Source organism: Oncorhynchus mykiss, chromosome 6 (genome assembly GCF_057628025.1).
Source record: "Oncorhynchus mykiss isolate SJ-2025 chromosome 6, ASM5762802v1, whole genome shotgun sequence".
In the NCBI taxonomy this organism is placed as follows: Eukaryota; Metazoa; Chordata; class Actinopteri; order Salmoniformes; family Salmonidae; genus Oncorhynchus; species Oncorhynchus mykiss.
This window is the reverse complement of record NC_143027.1, coordinates 75,572,062-75,594,388: the sequence shown is the minus strand read 5'-3', so window position 1 is coordinate 75,594,388 and position 22,327 is coordinate 75,572,062. Positions and strand designations below refer to the sequence as shown.

At 45.9% G+C, this 22,327-nt stretch overlaps 1 protein-coding gene across 1 annotated transcript in view; it reads right to left on the bottom strand.

Moving 5' to 3' along the window:
- LOC110526967 (protein naked cuticle homolog 1) overlaps window positions 1-20,998 on the bottom strand; it is a 38,248-nt gene extending 17,250 nt beyond the window's left edge. Inside the window, exons 1-3 of the mRNA XM_036980977.2 lie at window positions 20,628-20,998; window positions 20,469-20,501; window positions 20,059-20,198 (exon numbers count right to left, since the gene is read on the bottom strand). Of these exons, the coding sequence (XP_036836872.1) occupies window positions 20,059-20,198; window positions 20,469-20,501; window positions 20,628-20,652 (198 nt within the window). The 5' untranslated portion in view covers window positions 20,653-20,998. The remainder of the gene's footprint in view (window positions 1-20,058; window positions 20,199-20,468; window positions 20,502-20,627) is intronic.
- Window positions 20,999-22,327: the final 1,329 nt, after the last annotated feature.

Here is a 22,327-nt window from a genome sequence, read left to right as displayed (position 1 = left end):
CAACATTCCTCCAGCCTCTCTCTCACCAGGGTTTGTGCTCTGAAATTAAACAACGAAGGTGGCTGGGTTTTAGATACAATGAGCAACATCCCTCCAACCAAACTCTCAAAGTACACACTCTCTCTATCACACGCACATGTGGTATTGAGTCCAGCACATTTTCTGTTTTTGATGAATGACACAAAATGAAGGGATTAGCCAAGAACATGAGAACAGGGGAAAGAGGAATGTGCTAATTGGTTGTTGTCTGTGATGATGGATGACAGCAGTATTATTAGTATGCTGGGGTTACTCCAGGATCTGCTCTTGGCATCTCTGCTTAATGTTTTTATACATTCAGTAAAAAAAACGGATTATTTTTTTCAGCTCTCTCTCTCGTTTCTCTCTCTCTCGTTTCTCTCTCTCCCACTGAGAGAGCGATACAGAGGGGGGAGAGATCTACACAGAGAGAGGGGAGAGACACAGAGAGTGATACAGAGAGGGGGGATTGATCTACACAGAGAGAGAGGACGGGTAGCCTACTCTCACCAAAGAGGTCTTAGAAACCTTGAATAAGGGTTTCAAATTTGGGGAAATTACACTCAAATTGTTTTATATTATTGACATTTTGTCAGGAAATGCAGTTCCGTCTCAGGGTCTGCTGTGGTTGCACAGCCTTTCCTCTACAGGGGTCACTCACTTAATCCCTTGTTTCTCACTCTCTCTCGCTCTCTTGTTTCTCGCTCTCTCTCTCTGTCCCTTGTTTCTCGCTTTCTCTCGGTCCCTTGTTTCTCGCTCTCTCTCGGTCCCTTGTTTCTCGCTCTCTCTCGGTCCCTTGTTTCTCGCTCTCTCTCTGTCCCTTGTTTCTCGCTCTCTCTCTGTCCCTTGTTTCTCGCTCTCTCTCTGTCCCTTGTTTCTCGCTCTCTCTGTCCCTTGTTTCTCGCTCTCTCTCTGTCCCTTGTTTCTCGCTCTCTCTCTGTCCCTTGTTTCTCGCTCTCTCTCTGTCCCTTGTTTCTCGCTCTCTCTCGGTCCCTTGTTTCTCGCTCTCTCTCGGTCCCTTGTTTCTCGCTCTCTCTCTGTCCCTTGTTTCTCGCTCTCTCTCTGTCCCTTGTTTCTCGCTCTCTCTCTGTCCCTTGTTTCTCGCTCTCTCTCTGTCCCTTGTTTCTCGCTCTCTCTCTGTCCCTTGTTTCTCGCTCTCTCTCTGTCCCTTGTTTCTCGCTCTCTCTCTGTCCCTTGTTTCTCGCTCTCTCTCTGTCCCTTGTTTCTCGCTCTCTCTCTGTCCCTTGTTTCTCGCTCTCTCTCTGTCCCTTGTTTCTCGCTCTCTCTCTGTCCCTTGTTTCTCGCTCTCTCTCTGTCCCTTGTTTCTCGCCCTCTCTCTCTCTCTCTCTCTGTCCCTTGTTTCTCTCTCTCTCTCTCTCGGTCCCTTGTTTCTCTCTCTCTCTCTCTCGGTCCCTTGTTTCTCGCTCTCTCTCTCGGTCCCTTGTTTCTCGCTCTCTCTCTGTCCCTTGATTCTCGCTCTCTCTCTCTGTCCCTTGTTTCTCGCTCTCTCTCTCTCTGTCCCTTGTTTCTCGCTCTCTCTCGGTCCCTTGTTTCTCGCTCCCTTGTTTCTCGCTCTCTCTCGGTCCCTGGGTTTCTCGCTCCCTCTTGGTCCCTTGTTTCTCGCTCCCTTGTTTCTCGCTCCCTTGTTTCTCGCTCCCTTGTTTCTCGCTCTCTCTCGCTCCCTTGTTTTTCGCTCTCTCTCGGTCCCTTGTTTCTCGCTCTCTCTCGGACCCTTGTTTCTCGCTCTCTCTCGGACCCTTGTTTCTCGCTCTCTCTCGGACCCTTGTTTCTCGCTCTCTCTCGGACCCTTGTTTCTCGCTCTCTCTCGGACCCTTGTTTCTCGCTCTCTCTCGGTCCCTTGTTTCTCGCTCTCTCTCGGTCCCTTGTTTCTCGCTCCCTTGTTTCTCGCTCTCTCTCGGTCCCTGGGTTTCTCGCTCTCTCTCGCTCCCTTGTTTCTCGCTCTCTCTGTCCCTTGTTTCTCGCTCTCTCTCTGTCCCTTGTTTCTCGCTCTCTCTCTGTCCCTTGTTTCTCGCTCTCTCTCTGTCCCTTGTTTCTCGCTCTCTCTCTGTCCCTTGTTTCTCGCTCTCTCTCTGTCCCTTGTTTCTCGCTCTCTCTCTGTCCCTTGTTTCTCGCTCTCTCTCTGTCCCTTGTTTCTCGCTCTCTCTCTGTCCCTTGTTTCTCGCTCTCTCTCTCTCTCTCTCTGTCCCTTGTTTCTCTCTCTCTCTCGGTCCCTTGTTTCTCGCTCTCTCTCGGTCCCTTGTTTCTCGCTCTCTCTCGGTCCCTTGTTTCTCGCTCCCTTGTTTCTCGCTCTCTCTCGGTCCCTTGTTTCTCGCTCTCTCTCGGTCCCTTGTTTCTCGCTCCCTCTCGGGCCCTTGTTTCTCGCTCCCTTGTTTCTCGCTCCCTTGTTTCTCGCTCTCTCTCGCTCCCTTGTTTCTAGCTCCCTTGTTTCTCTCTCTCTCTCGCTCCCTTGTTTCTCTCTCACTCTCGCTCCCTTGTTTCTCTCTCACTCTCGCTCCCTTGTTTCTCGCTCCCTTGTTTCTCGCTCCCTTGTTTCTCGCTCTCTCTCGCTCCCTTGTTTCTAGCTCCCTTGTTTCTCTCTCTCTCTCGCTCCCTTGTTTCTCTCTCACTCTCGCTCCCTTGTTTCTCTCTCACTCTCGCTCCCTTGTTTCTCTCTCCCTCTCGCTCCCTTGTTTCTCGCTCCCTCTCGGTCCCTTGTTTCTAGGTCCCTTGTTTCTCGCTCTCTCTCGCTCCCTTGTTTCTAGCTCCCTTGTTTCTCGCTCTCTCTCGCTCCCTTGTTTCTCTCACTCTCGCTCCCTTGTTTCTCTCTCCCTCTGTCCTCGTCTCCCTCCCCCCCCCACATCTCCCTCGTCTCCCTCCCCCCACGTCCGTCTCCCTCCCTCCCCCCCAACGTCTCCCTCCCCCCCCACGTCTCCCTCCACGTCTCCCTCCCCCCCACGTCTCCCTCCCCCCCACGTCTCCCTCCACGTCTCCCTCCCCCCCCACGTCTCCCTCCCCCCCCACGTCTCCCTCCATGTCTCCCTCCCCCCCCACGTCTCCCTCCACCCCACGTCTCCCTCCACCCCACGTCTCCCTCCACCCCACGTCTCCCTCCACCCCACGTCTCCCTCCCCCCCACGTCTCCCTCGTCTCCCCCCACCTCCCTCCCCCCCACGTCTCCCTCCCACGTCTCCCTCCCCCCCACGTCTCCCTCCCACCCACGTCTCCCTCCCACGTCTCCCTCCCCCCCACGTCTCCCTCCCCCCCACGTCTCCCTCCCACGTCTCCCTCCCCCCCACGTCTCCCTCCCACGTCTCCCTCCCCCCCACGTCTCCCTCGTACGTCTCCCTCCCCCCCACGTCTCCCTCCCCCCCACGTCTCCCTCGTACGTCTCCCTCGTCTCCCTCCCACGTCTCCCTCCCCCCCTCGTCTCCCTCGCACGTCTCCCACGTCTCCCTCCCCCCCACGTTTCCCTCGCACGTCTCCCTCCCCCCCACGTCTCCCTCGTCTCCCTCCCACATCTCCCTCCCCCCCACGTCTCCCTCGTCTCCCTCCCACATCTCCCTCCCCCCCACGTCTCCCTCGTCTCCCTCCCACATCTCCCTCCCCCCCACGTCTCCCTCGTCTCCCTCCCACATCTCCCTCCCCCCCACATCTCCCTCCCACTCCCTCGCCCCATCAAAAGACCTGACCGCTAAATGGCAGGAGGAATATGATAAGAGAAACAAACAGAACTAGGCAGAAAGAATCATTTGAAGTTTATTTTCTCTCCTACTTTTTAGAATGTGCCGTTCGGAGAACTGGGCAATTCGACAAACACTCAAAATGTTTAAACTCCTCTGGTCCTGGCAGTGAAGTGACAATGTCTCTCGTTCTTTCTTTCATGTCCTTGTCCCAAAGGAACAATAAGGCCACTCTCTTTGTCCAGCAGCTCCAGGGCCTGTTGTGGTCCAGTCAGCAGGCTTTAATGGAGCTACAATAACACTTTCAGTGAGGCTCAGGTCCTCGCCTCCTCACCAGGCAGGCAGAGGGCTGGACCAGCTTTATTCAGCGCTATGAAAATTAAGTTTAATCCCCTGAACCTCACTTCTGACTCTGGTGGTGACACACTGAGCACTCCATTGTCTTCAGCCCCTCCCTGCCACCTCAGCATCTCCATTTAGATCAATGGAGGACCTGGCCCAGACCCGCACCCCTCAGGCCCGCACCCCTCTCTGTGGGACTGACTGCTCTTTTCTTCCTGGGGAGCTCATAGGGACCCCACAGCTCCCATGTTTGAGGATTAGGGAATGGGGATACTGACTAGTGACCTCTGTCCTCTTTAAGGGGGTTCTAAAAAAGGTTTAGGACTTGTTTTTGTTCATTGGTGGATTCTTGGCTGGCTCGATAGATTTCACACAGGATGCTTACTGATTTTTTTTTATTCACATTTCAAAGTTGTTTCATCCTCTCAGCTTCAGGGCCAATGTGGGCTTCAATACACAAGTGACGTTACCAAAGAAGAATTTATTCTATTCTTAAAATGTTTTTCAGTGATTGCATCTTTTGTTCATCCAACCTTTATTCTTTATCTTCAATGACCGTGTTTTCCACTGGCTAAGCATGGTAATCAGCTGACCTTAAAAGAGCCATCCATCTTGACCTGTCGTCTCAGGCCAATGAGCCAATCACAGGCCTGTCTGGTGACCTATGTGGGGTCAAGGGTCACAATAGGAGTGCAGCTTAAGGCAAACAGAGTCAGGGACAAGGCCAAGAGCTGCACCACTTTGATCATCTCAAGTAGATCTCAATGAACACTGCCTCTTCCTGTATCTTTCATACCTTCAGTAACCGTCTTCCATACTATATATGCTAATCAAATGTGCTTCACTGGTCTAACTCTATACAAAACAAAAAAAGTGAAGGCCCAGCTGCTCATTTGAGAAATAGTCTAGGAGAATGAATTGCTCAGATGATGAACATTGCGTGACACTGTACGTGTAAAAGGTCTTTTGGCTTTTTTTCTGTGTGTTCACGACTGGTGTTATGGAGTGTTTATGAAGGTTTTACGAAGACTACAGTGAAGTGTCACTTTCCCAGCTCTGCAGAACGTATTTGGGCGCTACTCCAGAGCATCATGAAACGCTGTAAGCAAAATGAACAAGCCTCTTTCCTCCAATGCTTGGGACAACCAAAAACAATTTTCCAGACATGATGTTTAATGTTCTGTGGAATCCAAAGTTTAAAGCATTTTGCTTTCAACAGGAGCCAGACCCTTCAGAGCATTTTCTCTTCTGGGCTTGGAGGATGGAGGATTGTATGGCCCCAGTGTGTTTTAAAGTTGTTAAAGCCCCTTCACAGAAAGTGATTTATTCCTAGAGCAGCATAAGACAGGAACACAGTGTGACATTACAGCATCCCAGCTAGCTTCATCAGTACTGGACAGGCTGCCCGCTCCGTCTACTAGGGTTGTTTGATTTGGCCTTTGAATCAAAATGGCCGACCCACGTCAATGAGACACATTAATATGGATTTGAAAAAGGGAAAATAAAGGAAAACCCAGATTTGCGTATTTACAAATAATAATATTTAAGAAATAACATTGGTTATATTGAGAGTTTAAGTGAGCCAAGAGAGCCAAGGAACCACTGACTGCTGGGGTGAAGAGCAAATCATAGACTGACTGAAGTTTGGCAAGTTATGGCATGAGGTTGCCATGGGGGCCCGCCAGCCTTACCCAGGCACTGTGTTCACAGACAGACTGTGTGTGTGTGCATAAGTGCGTGTGTAATTGCATGTGCGTGTGTGTTTGTTTGTGTGTGACCGTGTGGTTGTGAGCGCATTCAGTGTATGAGTGCGTGTGTAACTACCATGTGTGTTTACGTGTGTAAGTGTAGGTTTGTGGAAAGTCCTACAAGGTCCTGGTCTCAACGCTGTCTGCCTCCACCCAACACAGGCGGCTGACAATTTAAGCGGGCGGCCGACGACAGCTCCCCCTGATCGTGCGCCAGCCAACCAGCCAGCCAGGGCGCAGGGTTAGGTGGAGGCAAGCCGGAGGCCTCGGGAGCAGTGTTACTAGTTACTGGCAATCCTTCAAAACCCAGGAAAAATCTCATTATGAGAGTGAAGCGTTGGGTTGGGAGCCTCACGCTGCTCTCTGCTCTGCTCTCCCAGGCAGTGCTGGAACTGGAGAACACCTTCAGGTCTGACATTTAGACTGGAGCAAGACAGGCCCACGATGCCGAGCAGGGAGGGAAACAACACATGGAAGGCCATTTAGGGAACGTGAGGAAGACAACAGAGTGAGGAAGAAAAACAGAGCGAGGAAGACGAGAGAGGGGAGAACGAGGGAATGGTTGGTAGCCATATCGTTCTGGTTGTCTGTCAGTTCGGCCTGCTTGGTCCTTTTGACAGAGAGACACAGAGGATCACAGCCCATAGGCCTCACCCAAAACCAAGAGGAAATGTAACCTTTATTTAATTATGCAAGTCAGTTAAGAACAAATTCTTATTTACAATGATGGCCTACACCAGCCAAACCCAAACGACGCTGGGCAAATTGTGAGCCGCCCTATGGGACTCTAAATCACGGCCGGTTGTGATACAGCCTGAATATGAACCAGGGTGTCTGTAGTGACACCTCTAGCACTGGGATGCAGTGCCTTAGACTGCTGCACCATTTGGGAGCCCAGGTTTTAAAAAAGGAAAGGGGTTTTAAGTGTAAAAATTGTCCGGGTGATATCGGTCTACAGAAACTAAGCTCCTCTCAGCCATGGCCACATGTCAGAGTCAAGACAGGGTTATGAATAACCTAAAGAAAAACACACCATTGCGAACATCTGAAATATATAAATTAAATTCATAAATGAAAGAAATCAACTAAAAATGCTTGTTTTTAAAGCCAAGACATTGCCGAACTAAAACAACAAAACGTATATTGGTTTTAGGGCTGCACATTAGCTTAAGGTGTAGTGTTACAGAAGCAGGACCTGGAGAGGAAATGCCCCTCCCCTCTCCGCCCCCAACAGAGTAAGCTGATACACTCTGGAGGCTGGTTCAAAGGTTTGGGTCTGGTGCTGTGACTATATCCTTGAGAAGGGGGATCTGGATCAGAGTTAAAAAGTGCAGTGACCCTTTTAATTGTGTGGTACTGTTTGGAAAAACAGAGGGCATCAGACACCAGACAGCAGCTTCGAACTAGGTTGAAAACTGAGTCAAATGGGGTTGAACTACATGGACTTGTCCTATAATAAATGCAAATTTGTGTTTTCTGCTGCCATAATGAACACGACCCAATGTGAACCGCTCCTCCTCCTCACTTGTCTCTACCCGACATTTAACAGTCAGACTGGGCGGCAAGTACCGACAAAACACAACGTTTTGAAATGGTTCCAAGATAGAAAGTGTTGTTGTGAGGTAGTGAACAGAGCACTGCCTCTAAGCATGGCTTCGAAAAGGATCGGTTTGCACACCTGAAATTAAGAACTCAGATAATCATATACCGTAGCGAACCTGGCAGGAGACAAAGACACATCTACCAGGGAGGAGAAAGCAGACACATCTGTTAGAACAGCCATCTCTGTGTGCATGTGTGTGTGTGTTGAGTAAACATAATGTAGGTGTCTGCATGTAGAACTATGAGCCAGAACCAGAGAGACCTGTTCTGTTGTTGTTCAACTGTGAAGAGCCTATCCTCTCGGGCCAAAACATCTGATGATACTTTGAGGTATTTCTTGGGTTCCCTCCAAAATCATAGATACTTGGACGGACTCCAACATCATAGATCTTTATTATGCATAACTGCATAAAAGCAGAGGAGAGGCCGTTTGACATGCCAAGAAAAGAGATATCTGTTTTCTTTTACAATGCTATTTGATACACAACTGAACGTTTTTGCTGATATCAAAGCATGTCAAGGCAATCCGAGGTTTGATCTTGAGGTCCTTTTCAACTTGTGAGCCAAGTTCAGTCTGATCAGATAAAACCCTCAAGGAAACAAAGAATGTTTCCTTGAACTCTAACTGGACCATTACAACTCACTGACTGAACACCAGGTCGCCCGTTTGAAACGCCATGCTAGACGGTCCGAGGATGACGGTGGCTAATTGGACACTTCTGAAGGAGCAGAGTGGACCAGGCACCTTCATTGCAGTCGGCGAGGTTACGGTGCAGACTCTGCGGCCCCATGCCCGACACTGCTTACTCACAGCACACCCACTTGTCTTCCCTTCCTGCCTGTGACCCAGGAAGGAAATTATTGCCACAGGCTGGGGATTCGTCAGCAGTCAGTCAGCCAGTCAGGTTGGAGGAAGCTGCCTTATGGTGCGTATGGTATGCAGTGAGCAGCACCAGGGCTCGGTGATGGCTACGCTGGGCTGGATAGGAGAGGTGGAGGGGCCTGGAAGGATGCATGCCAGCAGGCTTACCATCTTATCTCTAGTTAACTGGACAGGTCACACAGACAGCTCGCTCCTCTCTCAACACTGGGAAGGGGGAAAAAGTTGTGATTGGAGGAGCTGTGGTGTCCAACCTCATGGATTCATGCTGGTATGTTTAGTGACATTTGGTGTGTCTGTGCAGACCAACTGCATAACATAGCCAAATGTGATGCCTTTGGATCCCAGATTTCACTCATGGGCCTGGAGAGAGAAAATTGTGTGCATGAGCATTGGCGTGCTTGCTTGCATGTGTGCCCGTCTACATGAATGCAGCTCTGTTGACAGCCCCCCAGAAGACTCCTCCCCTAATGACTGGCTCTGGCTTTTATAGTCTGATTGTACACAACCTGCCCATCATTCATTTTCACCAAGTCAGATTAACATTGCTGGTCACATTACCTCATCAAAGGCTTCCCCCTAAAAGGCTCAGTAGAATATTAGTGGAGATTTACAGCCCTCATTTCTGTACTTCAGAAACATGCTGATTTGAGCTAATCTCCCTCCTTCCCTCTTTGTGGTTCATGTGTGAAGTTAGCCAACGCTTTAATAACCCATTTACAAAACCTTTACACCTGCAAAGATAATCTTTTACAGCTCTGCTAGCTTGCTAACCCCTTCAGCAACACACACCACTGTAACCTGCCTGTTTCTCAAGGCATAAAGCAAGGTATTTATTAGGGCTTTGAAAAATATGTAACCACAGCAATTAGCTTTTATCAGGCTGTTTATCAAACGAGTGTCTCATAGAGAGGAGAAAATGGCTGCTTGATCAAGGGTCTTTAAAGCTCATGTTATTCTGCAGTTGGTTCCCCCCAGCCCAGCAGCAGAGAAGGTGTTCATGGAGATACAGTAGATAGACCATATGAACTCCAGGTGGACTGCTCTCTCGCTCTCAATTCAATGGGCTTTATTGGCATGGGAAACATATGTTTACATTGCCAAAGCATGTGAAATAGATGAACAGTAAACATTACACAAACGTTTCAAAGGATCAGAGACAATTCAAATGTCATACGTACAGTGTTGTAACGATGTGCAAATAGTACAAAAGGGAAAATAAATAAACATAAATATGGGTTGTATTTACAATGGTGTTTGTTCTTCACTCTCTCGAACACATTCTCCGCCAGCCAGCCCAGCCATGATGAACCCTCTGGGAGAAAGCCTCCATTCCCAGGGGGAGCCAGGATTGGAAAGGAATGGAGACTGCTTGTCACTTGGCCTTGATTTACAGGTGGCCCAGTCTGCCAAGAGTAGCAAATCACTATGTTATGGCCCTTGTCTTTGAATGCAGAGTGAAGTGGAGTACATTTCTTAAGAATGGAAGAGATGAGGGGAGAGGAGCAGTATAGGCAGCAGAGACAGTGTTACACCTCATCTCTGTTTGAAGGTCGTTTGGGGGATAAAACTGCAATCACATACCTCTCATCTCCACACAGGAAATGATGGAGCTCTTTGGAACCATCTAGCTATACTGCCAAGCAGCAGCAGAGAGTGAGAGCTGTATGCGTTCCAGAGGGCTTGACACAGTGTGTCTAGGAAGTCTGGGTAATTAGTTGAAGTATCATGAGTTGGTTTAGGAGGCGGTGCTGTAGGGGTATGTGTGGGTTCAGACGCAGGTTCAGAATGTGGGAGGGAGGGAGGGAGGGGGTCTACAGCCCTCAAGGGAAGTAGAAAGTGACAGGCACTTCAGCCTCTCACCACAGACAGAGCACTGGGGAGATATCCAGCTAAACACACCTCTGTTCTCTACCTTGTCAGGAAATGACATCTGGGCCTACATCTGCTCTGACTGCCCTTCTTTCAATGTCCCAAGCCATTATCTAAAGGGACCATTCACAGCCACTTCCAGATAGCGGTGTCTAGTTTTTAAACCTAGGACAAAGGTGGGTTGAGGTTTAGGTGAACACTTTCTAAGGTTGACATGAGAAGGAACCCAGAGACCTGGAAGACAGAGTCACCACACCTTAGAGCACACAGACTTTATTAGAGGACTTTATATGAGGACTTTTTCAGCCCAGTCCAGACAGACACCCTCCCAAGTCCACGTCATATGTAACTCTCTCATGTTGAGCTTTAAACTTTACACAAACATTATTTCTAATTACAGACACCCTCCCAAGTCCACGTCATGTGTAACTACGTAAAAACCCATCTCTCACATGTTGAACTTTAAAAACTTTACACAAACATTATTTCTAATTACAGACAACTTCTCAACTTAGCAAATAAACACAGGGGCAGAAATAAGCACTTCCAACTCCAGAGAGCACTCTGGTGCCAGTGGCAGGTTTAAGGGTTTCTATTCATAGCTCTAACCAGAACTAGTGGTCAGGGTTAGCTGTCAGTCATGATAATGAACTTTGGTGGAGCATGTTGTTCACGCTCGTGCTTGACTGAATCCCCTGCAAGCACACAGTGACAAACCAATCAGGAAACGGGCACTCAAACAGGAAGGAACAAAACAAATCTCTGAGCACCCCACTCACAGAATCCAGAACTGTCATTGAACCTCTCACTTTTGTTGGTTTCAAAGATCTTGGGAAATGTGTAGCATTAGCAGTGGCTTCATAATCTCAAGTGAAAGTATCACACCGACGGCCTACAGGCGGATTGGCTTTGAAGCATCAAATATGAATCGGCACCGTCAGTTTGTTCCACTTCCACCCCCTTCAGGCAACCCCTGTATTTCACTCACAGATTTCAAAATCTGTGAGGTTCCACTGATACTGCAGCAGAAAGTTAAAGCAGAACCGTTTCACATAGATAGCTCACTCAGAAGGAGGAGGTGAACGACACACTGCATTTGAAACAGTATTTTCATCTGCCCCAGGTGTACCTCAGAGAGGGATACAACTTAAGCTAGGCCCACCACAGTCCAATGGCTGGGAACACTTAAGCTAGACCCACCACAGTCCAATGTCTGGGAACACCTAAGCTAGACCCACCACAGTCCAATGGCTGGGAACACTTAAGCTAGACCCACCACAGTCTAATGGCTGGGTACACTTAAGCTAGGCCCACCACAGTCCAATGTCTGGGAACACCTAAGCTAGACCCACCACATTCCAATGTCCGGGAACACCTAAGCTAGACCCACCACAGTCCAATGTCTGGGAACACCTAAGCTAGGCCCACCACAGTCCAATGGCTGGGTACACTTAAGCTAGGCCCACCACAGTCCAATGGCTGGGTACACTTAAGCTAGGCCCATCACAGTCCAATGGCTGGGTACACTTAAGCTAGGCCCACCACAGTCCAAAGGCTAGGTACACTTAAGCTAGGCCCATCACAGTCCAATGGCTGGGTACACTTAAGCTAGGCCCATCACAGTCCAATGGCTGGGTACACTTAAGCTAGAAGAACACAAGCTTCTGGAGCAGAAATGACCCATAGATGTTACAGTGTTTAGTAATTACAGTTGTGCTATTAGAGTTGAAATGGGGTAGCAGAGGCAAGACAGTGAGGCATGTGTTAACATCTGCCTGGTGGGGAGGCCTACAGCTCAGGCCCCTGGATGTTCCTACACACTCATCCCTGTCCCTTGAGCACTGTCATTAGCCCTCAGGAGATTCCCCCAGCTGCCCTCATCATCCACACAGATACACCACATGCATACACAAACCAACAAAAACAAATCTGGGCAATATAATCAGAGACCATGGATGAAGAACCAACCAGCCACGCACCCCCACAAACCAGTAGCCACAGTTAAACGCTTGACAACCTGTGGCCACTTTACATTGTTCCATTCAGAGTTCACACAGACCAACTCCATCTCTGGTTAAGCACTCTTCCGGTTGAGGTTCATCTGCCTGTGTTGAGCATGAGTAATGGGTTTAAGGTTAACAGCCAGGTCAAATGGGCCTTCAGGGACTCCTCCCTGGTTGTCCTGACCCGGTGACAGGCTGTGATGTGGGGTAAAGTCCTCACCTCTCTGGGCCTCACTCAGGCACCTGTGGAGCATAAACACACCGGAGAGCATCAGGGAGCAGGGCCTTCCTTTACAGCTGGGTCCCCCTGCTCCTGTCCTGTGTTTGGGTTTCTCTCAACCAAAAACATTCCCCTAACAGACAATCCAGGCCACCTCTAACCCATGCCAGCTCCCTCCAGCCCAGACCGAAAACATCCCCTAACATACAATCCAGGCCACCTCTAACCCATGCCAGCTCCCTCCAGCCCAGACCGAAAACATCCCCTAACAGACAATCCAGGCCCAAATACACACCCTGGGTCCCAGGCGCCATGGGAAGGGCCCAGGCGCCATGGGAAGGGCCCAGGCGCCATGGGAAGGGCCTACCCCCCACGCTGGCTGTCAGGAGGAGGCCACAATGGTCTCAGAGCTGTTTAATGTTTATCTATGCCCCACTTCCTCTGTTCCATCTCAGTCTGTCACTCAAGTGACCACAGGATTCTAGTGGTCATCCTGTGTCTGAAGCAGAGAGTAACGACTCCAAGAGTTGTAGACTGGAGACCATCATTGGTGTCATCCTACTAATGAAAACATACCAATTTAGTCTACTTCTACATTTGCCTGTTACTAATCCTAAATCAACAAGTAAATGAATATTTTGAGAGTGTGTGCTTGACTGTGTGTCTGTATGCGCCTGTCTATGTGTGTGCCTGACTGACTGTGTGTGTTTGCAGTTTTATTCAGATGATGATCTTGTCCTATTTATAAGAGCTGTATACATGCAGCAACTTTGACTGCTCAGTCAAATTATTCAGTGCTTACTACATGGGCCGGAGCGCAACCCACTGGGGGACCACATAAACAAACGAGAGAATTATTCAGGGTTTAAACGCTTAAAAACGCCCACTTCAGCAGAGCCTTTTAAGTGTGTGATTAAAACGGGCACTGAGCTTCACATGGAATGCTCAGCGGAACCCAACGCCACTACAGGAGTTTCTTTCCCGCTCAATCTCCCCCTCTCCTTCTCTCCCACTCAGCCTATACATGTTCCTGCCTCACACGCGCCATCTTTACCAAGTCTTCCTGTCCCATATAACATCCATTACTACCAACACTCTCTGTGAGCATCCCTTTTCAATCAGCCAGTGTAAAACAAAAATGGGGATATAGATATATGTAGGATCTGAATTTGATCACTCTTTTACAAAGCAGGAAATGCAAACTTGTAGTGTATTTGAGTTTTTAAAATGCTTCTAAAAAGTTTGACTTGATTATCCCTAATGAAAAATGTATCAACTCCTTAAAAAAAATTATATTCCACATTTCATTTTTCTGCAGGATTATTTTCCTGCTGTAGGAAACTGGCTCAAATTAAGATCCTACATCTACATTTGCTTTCTAGATCTGTTCTGTGTCTGACGCATCCACACATCAAAAGGATAAAGAGAAGCGAGCATCTCAGCGTGATGATGTCAGCGTGATTAGCTCTATATTTAGATGGTTAATCTGCTAATTAGGCCTTTCACTGATACTTAATATGCACACACATCAATTTGAAAAGCCATCTCAAAACCGGAAACTATAAACTCTGTCACAAACCAAAAGGCAAAGAGAAAAAAGCACTAATATCTATCAGTGGTCCATAGTGTTAAAATTACATTAAAAAAAGTATCTCTATTGGCATACTGAACATACAAACAACTCCTACTGAAAGTCAAGCATCATAAGAGAACAGAGAGGAGAAGATAAACACTTACAATTGATCCTGGGATATTTGTAGCTCCACAGTGAGCAGATATTTGGAGAAACTAAGCCCAAATCTCAGCTGCTAATACCTGGGGATTCAGAGCACATTCCAGGGACTGCTTTGATCTCCTGAGTGCATCCGGACAGCCCATCCCAGACACACGCGCATCCTCATACACGTCTCATGCCGTCCCCCCTGCACACCCCCATAACTCACATGCTCAATCACTATTTTTACACATATAAAAAATCAGATCAAAACATCACACAGACATGGAACCCAACAATAAACTGAGACAAAGGAACAATATTCTGAAGATACTCAACCTAAAATGAACCATGTGAGATGTATCATAACACACAACAGAAAGTTGTAAACAACAGGGCCAACAGTTCTAATGTCTGTGTATCGTGTATTATTATTTCTACCTCATTTAGCATATCATTATCATCTCCTCCTTTCACCAAAACCATTTCTGGCAGTCCCATTCACAACACCCAATGAGGGTTATCTGCTTCACATTGTCACATAGGGTGAAATTCCTCCAGATATATAATCTGTGACACACGATCGGGGAAGTGACATTAATGACACCTGCATCTCCTCTCCCTCCCAGTCCCCCAGATACGTAAACGACAACCGAAGACTTCCTCTTCCCTCTTCTATTCTCATTGGAATAACACAGAGCCAGGTGCATGTACCCCTACTCCCTAGCCCTCTCCCCAAAGGCAAACACTTTCTTTTCATAGACCACAACTCCAAACTTCTCTCAGCCTTTCCAAAGGCCAACACCAAGGGGGTGTGGAGAGGTACGGCCTGGTGGGAGAGGGGCATATGACACACTGTCACTCACAGCACGCAGGGAGACAGCTGGTGGGAACAGCACGGGCAGAGGACAGAAAGCGAGAGAGAGAGACGACAGAAAGCGAGAGAGAGAGGACAGAAAGCGAGAGGACAGAAAGCGAGAGGACAGAAAGCGAGAGGACAGAAAGCGAGAAAGGAAGAGAGGAGTCTGCATTTGAAAGGTGCATTCAGCGCTGAGACAAGGACCCTGTGCTTTTGTGAAGACAATAAAAAACCACTACAGGAGAAGAAGTAAGAAAAGAAGCCCAGAACTGCCATGTATTTTATCAGACTCAGAGGCTGAGGGTAGCACATTTAAAAGCTTTACTTCAAAAATCAGAGCGCTGGCGCCCAGTGAGAAACACAGGGATTTGGGCAGAAGTTCTACTCTGAGATTCATTTCGGAGTGCTGTTAGTTGTCAGATGTACCTTAAGATATATTGTCCCAGTTTTGTATGGGTTTAGAACCTAAACCTTAGATGGAAGGTTTTGAAAATGTGCTTTGGAATTGTCAGCCCAGAGCAGGGGTTTGGCGACTCCAGCAGTAGCATCACTGGGGGCTTCCTTTTACTACACAGAGGGTTAGGTCTCAAAGAGGGGGCCTCTATATATCCACCTCCCTGGCCCACTTCAAATGCAGTCTAATTTCATCAGCAACAACCAGGCAAGGCCACAGGGTAAACACAAGAAACAGATGGAGCCTGAGAGGGAAAATAGGAAAGGAGAGAGTGAGATGGGGGAGGGGGCTTTAGGGAGGAGGAAAGTTACTTGGCAAGGGTGTGGGGGAAAAAGCCTTAACAAATCATCAAATGAATTCTTTGCAATTTGCTTTCAGCACATTGCAAATTCCCTAGACAGACCGCTGGCTTAGGGTACAACTCATAACACTGCCTGAAGAGGACAGGAGAAGACCGGGGAGGGCAGGAGACCTTCAACACCCGGGCTAAGAGACTTGTTAAGACCCAACAAACCAGACCAGACAGGCATTGGAACTGCCAAATCATAAACTGTTGACTTCTCTACTTCTTAATCATCTAAATTACAAAACGTTACGGGAGATATAAAAACAGCATAGTAAAAAAACAAACTGTGCTTAGAGTCAGAATTAAAGCTGGAATCCTTAGTGGTGAAACTGACACATCTGTTTGGGATAACACAACAACAAATAAGTTACTGCAAAGAACAAACAGTTTTTCCCCCTCAGACATTATTGCACACGCGATAGAACTGCAGATTAAGTACTGCAATTTTTTCCCCCAAACTGCTCATTTAATTTGGATGCTGCTCACCTCCGTTTGTCAACAAAACAAAAACAATAACAAAGGTGCTGGGGCAAACAGTGGCGCTGTTTCCCCTAATGTGGATTCTATCTTTAAAGGGCCATAGTCTGGAGAGAAAATGTACCCAGCTCACCTGTTGTGGACTTCACATGACAATACCAGCTGTCCTTACTGCTCAGTTCCACATAAAATAACTGTTAACTTACATTGTGATTTCAAATAATACATATGAACGAGTTAAAATCATCTATATGCACTAAATCTACATGCAAGAAAAGTTCTCTTGACTCTGGAGTCTCTCCTCTTCCGATCTCTCCCCCTACCACATAACACAACTCAATGCATATATACCTTAACCAATGATAACAGCCGTGCTAATATAATCAGCTCTACAAAACAAACATGTTCCATATATGGGCATTTCATTTTAATGGAGGTAGGCTATGGCAGTAATCCCCTCTCTCCTTTCAAGAATATGATAGTTTAGTTTGGGAGGTTTCAGATCAAAAGGATTCCAGTCTCAGACTCCCCGCTGCTGCCACCATCTGACCCACATTCTCCGGGACCCCAGTTCAGCCGGGAGGCAAAAAGAACACGGCCTATAAAGTATATGTATCCTATACAACATGGGCTGCTTTTAAAAGGCTAAGAGGGTTGTTTGCATTGCATTCTCACCTAGCTAAGGTTTTAGCCCCTTTTCATTTGACAATACTATGGGGTTAGGGTATTTACTACGACGTATGGAAAGCAGTAACTTCCACAAACTTCCTGTCAAGTTATGTAATGCTAATGCTTCATGATAAGGTTAAGTTATAGATAATTTATAAAGACATATGCTAGTAAATATCTCACTATTTAAAAAAATATAATGTAATTTCAAGCATTGTCATACTTAGCCGTTTAAAAAAAAAAAAAAAATCTACAATGCCAAATGGTCCCTAAATAAACAACATATGAACTGCCATGTCAAAGCAAGCAAACAAAATATTCAAAACTTTACAATGAAATATTCAGGTTCGAAAGACTACTTTGTTGAAGGGGAAAAAACAAAGGGAAAAGCATCCAAATAAATATTGATGTCAGGAACACATTTAGTCTTATTCTATTAATTTTCCCACAGCGCTGTGAAAGCCATTAGGCACATAGAATTAAATTATTTATAAAACAGAAAACTCTGCGAGCCCAAATTGTTCAAAACCATCCAACTTTTTCAGCACGGTTCCTTTTCCATCCTGGCCAAATATCACTTCACACCATCTGGGGAATGAAAAAGAGCTCCACAAAACAATCCCACCCTTTCACATGTATCCCACAATGCCCTCTGGTGAGTCTACTGAACTGAAGAGGGCCCATGGATACCCGAACTGTGCCCAGAGGGCTGCTACACTACACGGAACAGAACACCGAACCACTTCCTACCCCAATGATGATGTCATAAGGAGGGTCCGATTACAATATGAAGATGTTTATTAGAGGCCTGACAGCATGTCAGGCTTAGTGGCTTTGACACCATGTGCATGCAACAAGCAGACCTGAGGCTGACCCCATCACGGCACTCAGTGCTACACTTGATCACTCGCACGTCAATACAAACTGGGCATAAGTTAAAAAAATCTCAGCCCGCTGCTTTTCTCGTCAACCTCCCTGGGCTAACAGAGCCTCTCACCTTCACAACAACTGTGTACTTTAGACACAGGTTGGACTTTGATCAAGATATTTTGCCAGCGTGATGATTGTCACTCCCTGAAGGAGTCCTTGACTTGGCTCCTCCCCAGCATATCCCTGTGTCTTCCTCATACCAGAGACATTTAAATGAAATGAACCAGACTGGTCTGGTATGCGCTGCTATCGGTCACTTCCTTATGATAATGACATGATAATGATAAATCATAAGAAGCAATGCAAAACGAGGCATATGCAATCACATAAAAGATTCAGTTTAGATACATTGCTTTGTGTGCATTGCCAAAGCTTCAAAGTGCTGAGGTAATACATGCTTGGGATAATCCAACCAGAGAAACAACAGCAAACGGTTAGAACACCTCTCATTCAGTTAACACAAGGCTTTTCATGCACACAAGCATGAGCAGCTCACTAGAAATGCAATGTCCATGAAATAGTGTGACATGATTCTCATTGAACGCAACTGCAGCACGAAATGTAGCATGTAAACATCCTAATGGTGGTATGTCTGTGGTCACAACATGATGGCCACTTTGCTGGACAGAGTGTATTAGCTTCCCTCTGTTCCAGTGGGCTGAGTGAGCTCAGTAGCTGAGAAGTGGAAAAGTCCTGGTGGATTTTTTGATGAGCTCTCAATCCTCAAAAATGCTGCCTTTGAAAAGTGAGCATCCCTAACCAGAGGCTTACACCCGGCTCCTCTGAAGCTTTTCCAAAAAAGGATTTCTCCTCTCGACAACAACACAGGTTACGTGCCAAATGGCACCCTATTCCCTATATAGTGCACTACTTTTGACCAGAGGGCTCTGGTTAAAAGTAGTGCACTATATAGGATATCGGGTACCATTTGGGATACAACCACTGTGTGTTTACCGGGATGACAAATCTGAAACAGACATGACCTCCACCACCTCTATCCTAGCCTTACAATGCAGCCCTGTCACCGGTCTGTCAGACTGCAATGCTTTCAACTCAGCCGTGATCTATTACCTAGAGTATAAACTTTAGCAGCATCTGTTCTTGGTGGTGTGACATTTGTTCCCATGCACCAAAAGTGTCTGATGATAAGACAGTTACCAACGCAAGCAGTGTGTAGCAAGTCAGGGCTCCTTTTGTAAAAAGTTGTACCAGAATATGCGGTTTTGTACTGTATGTTGAAACAAACAAATGGCTGAAAGATTGAAAAGTGCTGTGGTAAAGATATTTGTTAATAGAGAGGTTTAAACACAATTCTACAAAGTTTTCCCTCTTAAATATTTGGTCTATCATGTATATGGGGCCAAGTGTGTACTGTCAACAGCCATGTCATTGTGTTAACATGTCACACTTTTATTCTCCAGAATCACAAAACACACAACATCCTTACAAACTGTTTGCAATGGAATGAAATGAACACACTGATAAGAACATCACAGGTAAAGAAGAGGAAGAAGTTTGTGCAAACTGAATTTTGAATAGCAGCTTTTATCTTGCCACACCTGCATGAGACTTCTAATGTGCCACTGCATTCAATCATTACCATGTTTCTGGATGAGAGTCAAGAATGTCTATCTATGTTGTCTAGCCAACAAAGCAAATAACGATTATCTAAACAAACAAAACAATACATATGCAAACTATCCGTGTGATGTCAGCTTTATATTATCAATAATTTACCATTTTTTTATTGAGATTATTAGTCTAGCCTATAACTTTCCCTCAACTAGCCTATAACTAAACACACTGCTACTTTCTTTTTACAACATTTCTGGTTCTCTTTTCAACTTCTGCATGATGCACAGAAAAAAATAGAAATAAGAAACATTTATTGAGAATGTCATTGAATAGGTCTATGTCAAAAGCAGAATTGAGAAAAATTAAGCAGGCAACATCTGAAGATTTGGTTGGCTATTTATCAGGTATTATCGTTCCATTGGTGTATTGCAATAAGGTGACTGAGAATCTACCATTGTATTTTTTTTAATGAACTTAATTCGAAACAACCGATAAACTCAGTTAAACTTTAGACTAGTAAAAATAAATGCAGCCTTGGCTAAGCCTCGAAAGGGAAGCTAAGAAAGTTAGGACCGTCCAGGCTTCATTGTATCAGCATCAAACTGAGATTAACAATCTTGTTTTTGAAATCATAATAATTGATTTAAACATTTATTTTTTTAAACTTACCCGAGTAGACAAGCCGCACTTATTCGTGTGGTGACAGTCCTGTTGCTCAAGCCGCGAACCCGTGCAATAGTATTTCTGTTTCACGAGCCAATCGTCAATTCCTTTCCTTGCCAAACAGGCATTAACTACAAAACTGTCGCCTGAAAACAACATAAAAAGGTGCGTTATTGCAATGTAAACAACATGTTACGGTTAGGTTACAATGTAACATATTTCTTCAGCATTGTGCTTTTTTCATAAATTTTCTTGACTTCGTCTGATGTTGTCAACGAGTCGGTCATTATTGGTGCATGGATAAATGGGATGATCGACTGGACATACTTTTAACAATGTATATTTTCAACAAATATAATAAAATATAGACAACAAATGTATAGCCTGTCTTAAGTGTAGGCCTATGGGCTACTCACCCTCCGGACTTTCCCTCGGTTTACAAATCGCAGCTTTTCGGGACAATATCGAGAGAAACAGAGAACATAAAGATAGGCATTACTCAAAAGTATTACCGCAAGTGAGCATTCAAATCAACGATTTGGGGTGGCATTTTTCGGTAAAACATCATATCTTACCATGTTTCGAGTGAAGTTTACCCATTTCTCTGCATTGAGTTGGGATTGAAAAACATCAAATGTATTTATAATCCAGAAATCAGCGATATCCAGACGATACAAAAAGCGTCCGTAAAGAAAGCAGCAGGCTGCACTCTGCACATCCTACGGCAACAGCGCCACACCAGCCTTTGATCCGAAGAAAGCTCCCTCCTTCGTCTCGCTTCCAAGCGTAAAGGAGGCGGTTACCAAAACCCGCACTTCAACCGCTGAATGAACATGATTGACACCTCGCCCAAGATTAGACGACTTGCAGGCAGGCCCTCTTCTGTTTTATTGGACGAAGGCGGCACATGAAAGCCAGCTGAGATTCTTTCGGAGTTTCCAAATATAAAAGAGCAGCAATGCAGCAGCCCCCGTCACCACTACCACCATTCCCAGCCAGCCAAGTAGGCGCAGTGGTCGAAGAGCAGCGCAATAGCGCTTTAAAGGATATTTCGCAGGACGATACAAAAGAATTAATAAAAACAGTTATTTGATTGATAGACACGCAAACATAATATTTTATGAATCATACAAACGGTTGGATTAATTGCTACCTATAATAACTTGTTTACACATTTTTTTCATAGTTCACACTGTGAGAGAGAGTCCTGAATAAACACAAACTAATGCTTATAGAATACAACTTATAATATTTATGGCACTTATAGAACACTTTGTGATCCCAGTTTTAAAACTAAAATAAACACAAGACAAACTCATTTGGGGCATACATTTGATAAACCATAAATGCCCTTCGGACATTTTACAACATACTATATGAGCCTCAAAAAGAAAGGAGGACCAAGGCACTCTTCATATAATTAATTAAAATGCCTTTATTAGTATGGCATGGTTCAATAGAAACAACGTTTTTTTTTTAAAGACGCGTTTCGGCTGCATGGCCTTCGTCAGTACAAAAAAAACACAAAAATACTATATGAGCCTGTTGACAGCACAGTTTTGAGACACATCACAATTTTTTATGTATATAATACTAGCTACATTTAAAATCTCATGAAGTCCCATACAACTTTGAAATTTGTTCAAGGTCTTACAAAAAAAATACAAATATTGCTTTAACAAAAAAAGTGCACAATTTCACAGGATGGGTCCCACGTGGCCCAAGTGTAATGGCCCTTAATTATCCCGGGCCTCTATAACAGTCAAGGCTATGTTTAAGTTTACAGGCCTGGTCAGCCTCCTGCAGCAGTTTAGATCTACCAAGCCATGCAGCCACCTGCACCACCAACCCACATGCCTGGACAGTGTGCGAATTAAAGTCTAACTTTGGGGGGTCTCTAATTTAACCACTCTCCTACTTGTTTAAAATGCAATGTTGTATTGATGCAGTGGTAAATATGAAATTAAAAGCTTATTCCAAATTAAATCAACACCCCACACCTATGTTATGGTTTAAACAAGTGGCAGTTGGTTCAGGTTCTTTCAATCACATCTTTCTACTCCCCCTATCTGTCTGTCTTGAGCTTTCACAAGCAAACTTGAAACAGTATCAACTGGGTCCAGCAAACTTGCAACAGTATCAACTGGGTCCAGCAAACTTGCAACATTGTTTCAACTGGGCCCTCACAGTTTCCCACACAGATGGGCTCTGGACAGACACAGCTGTATTTGAGTCCCGTATTTCAGCAGATGAGCTCGGGACAGACACAGCTGTA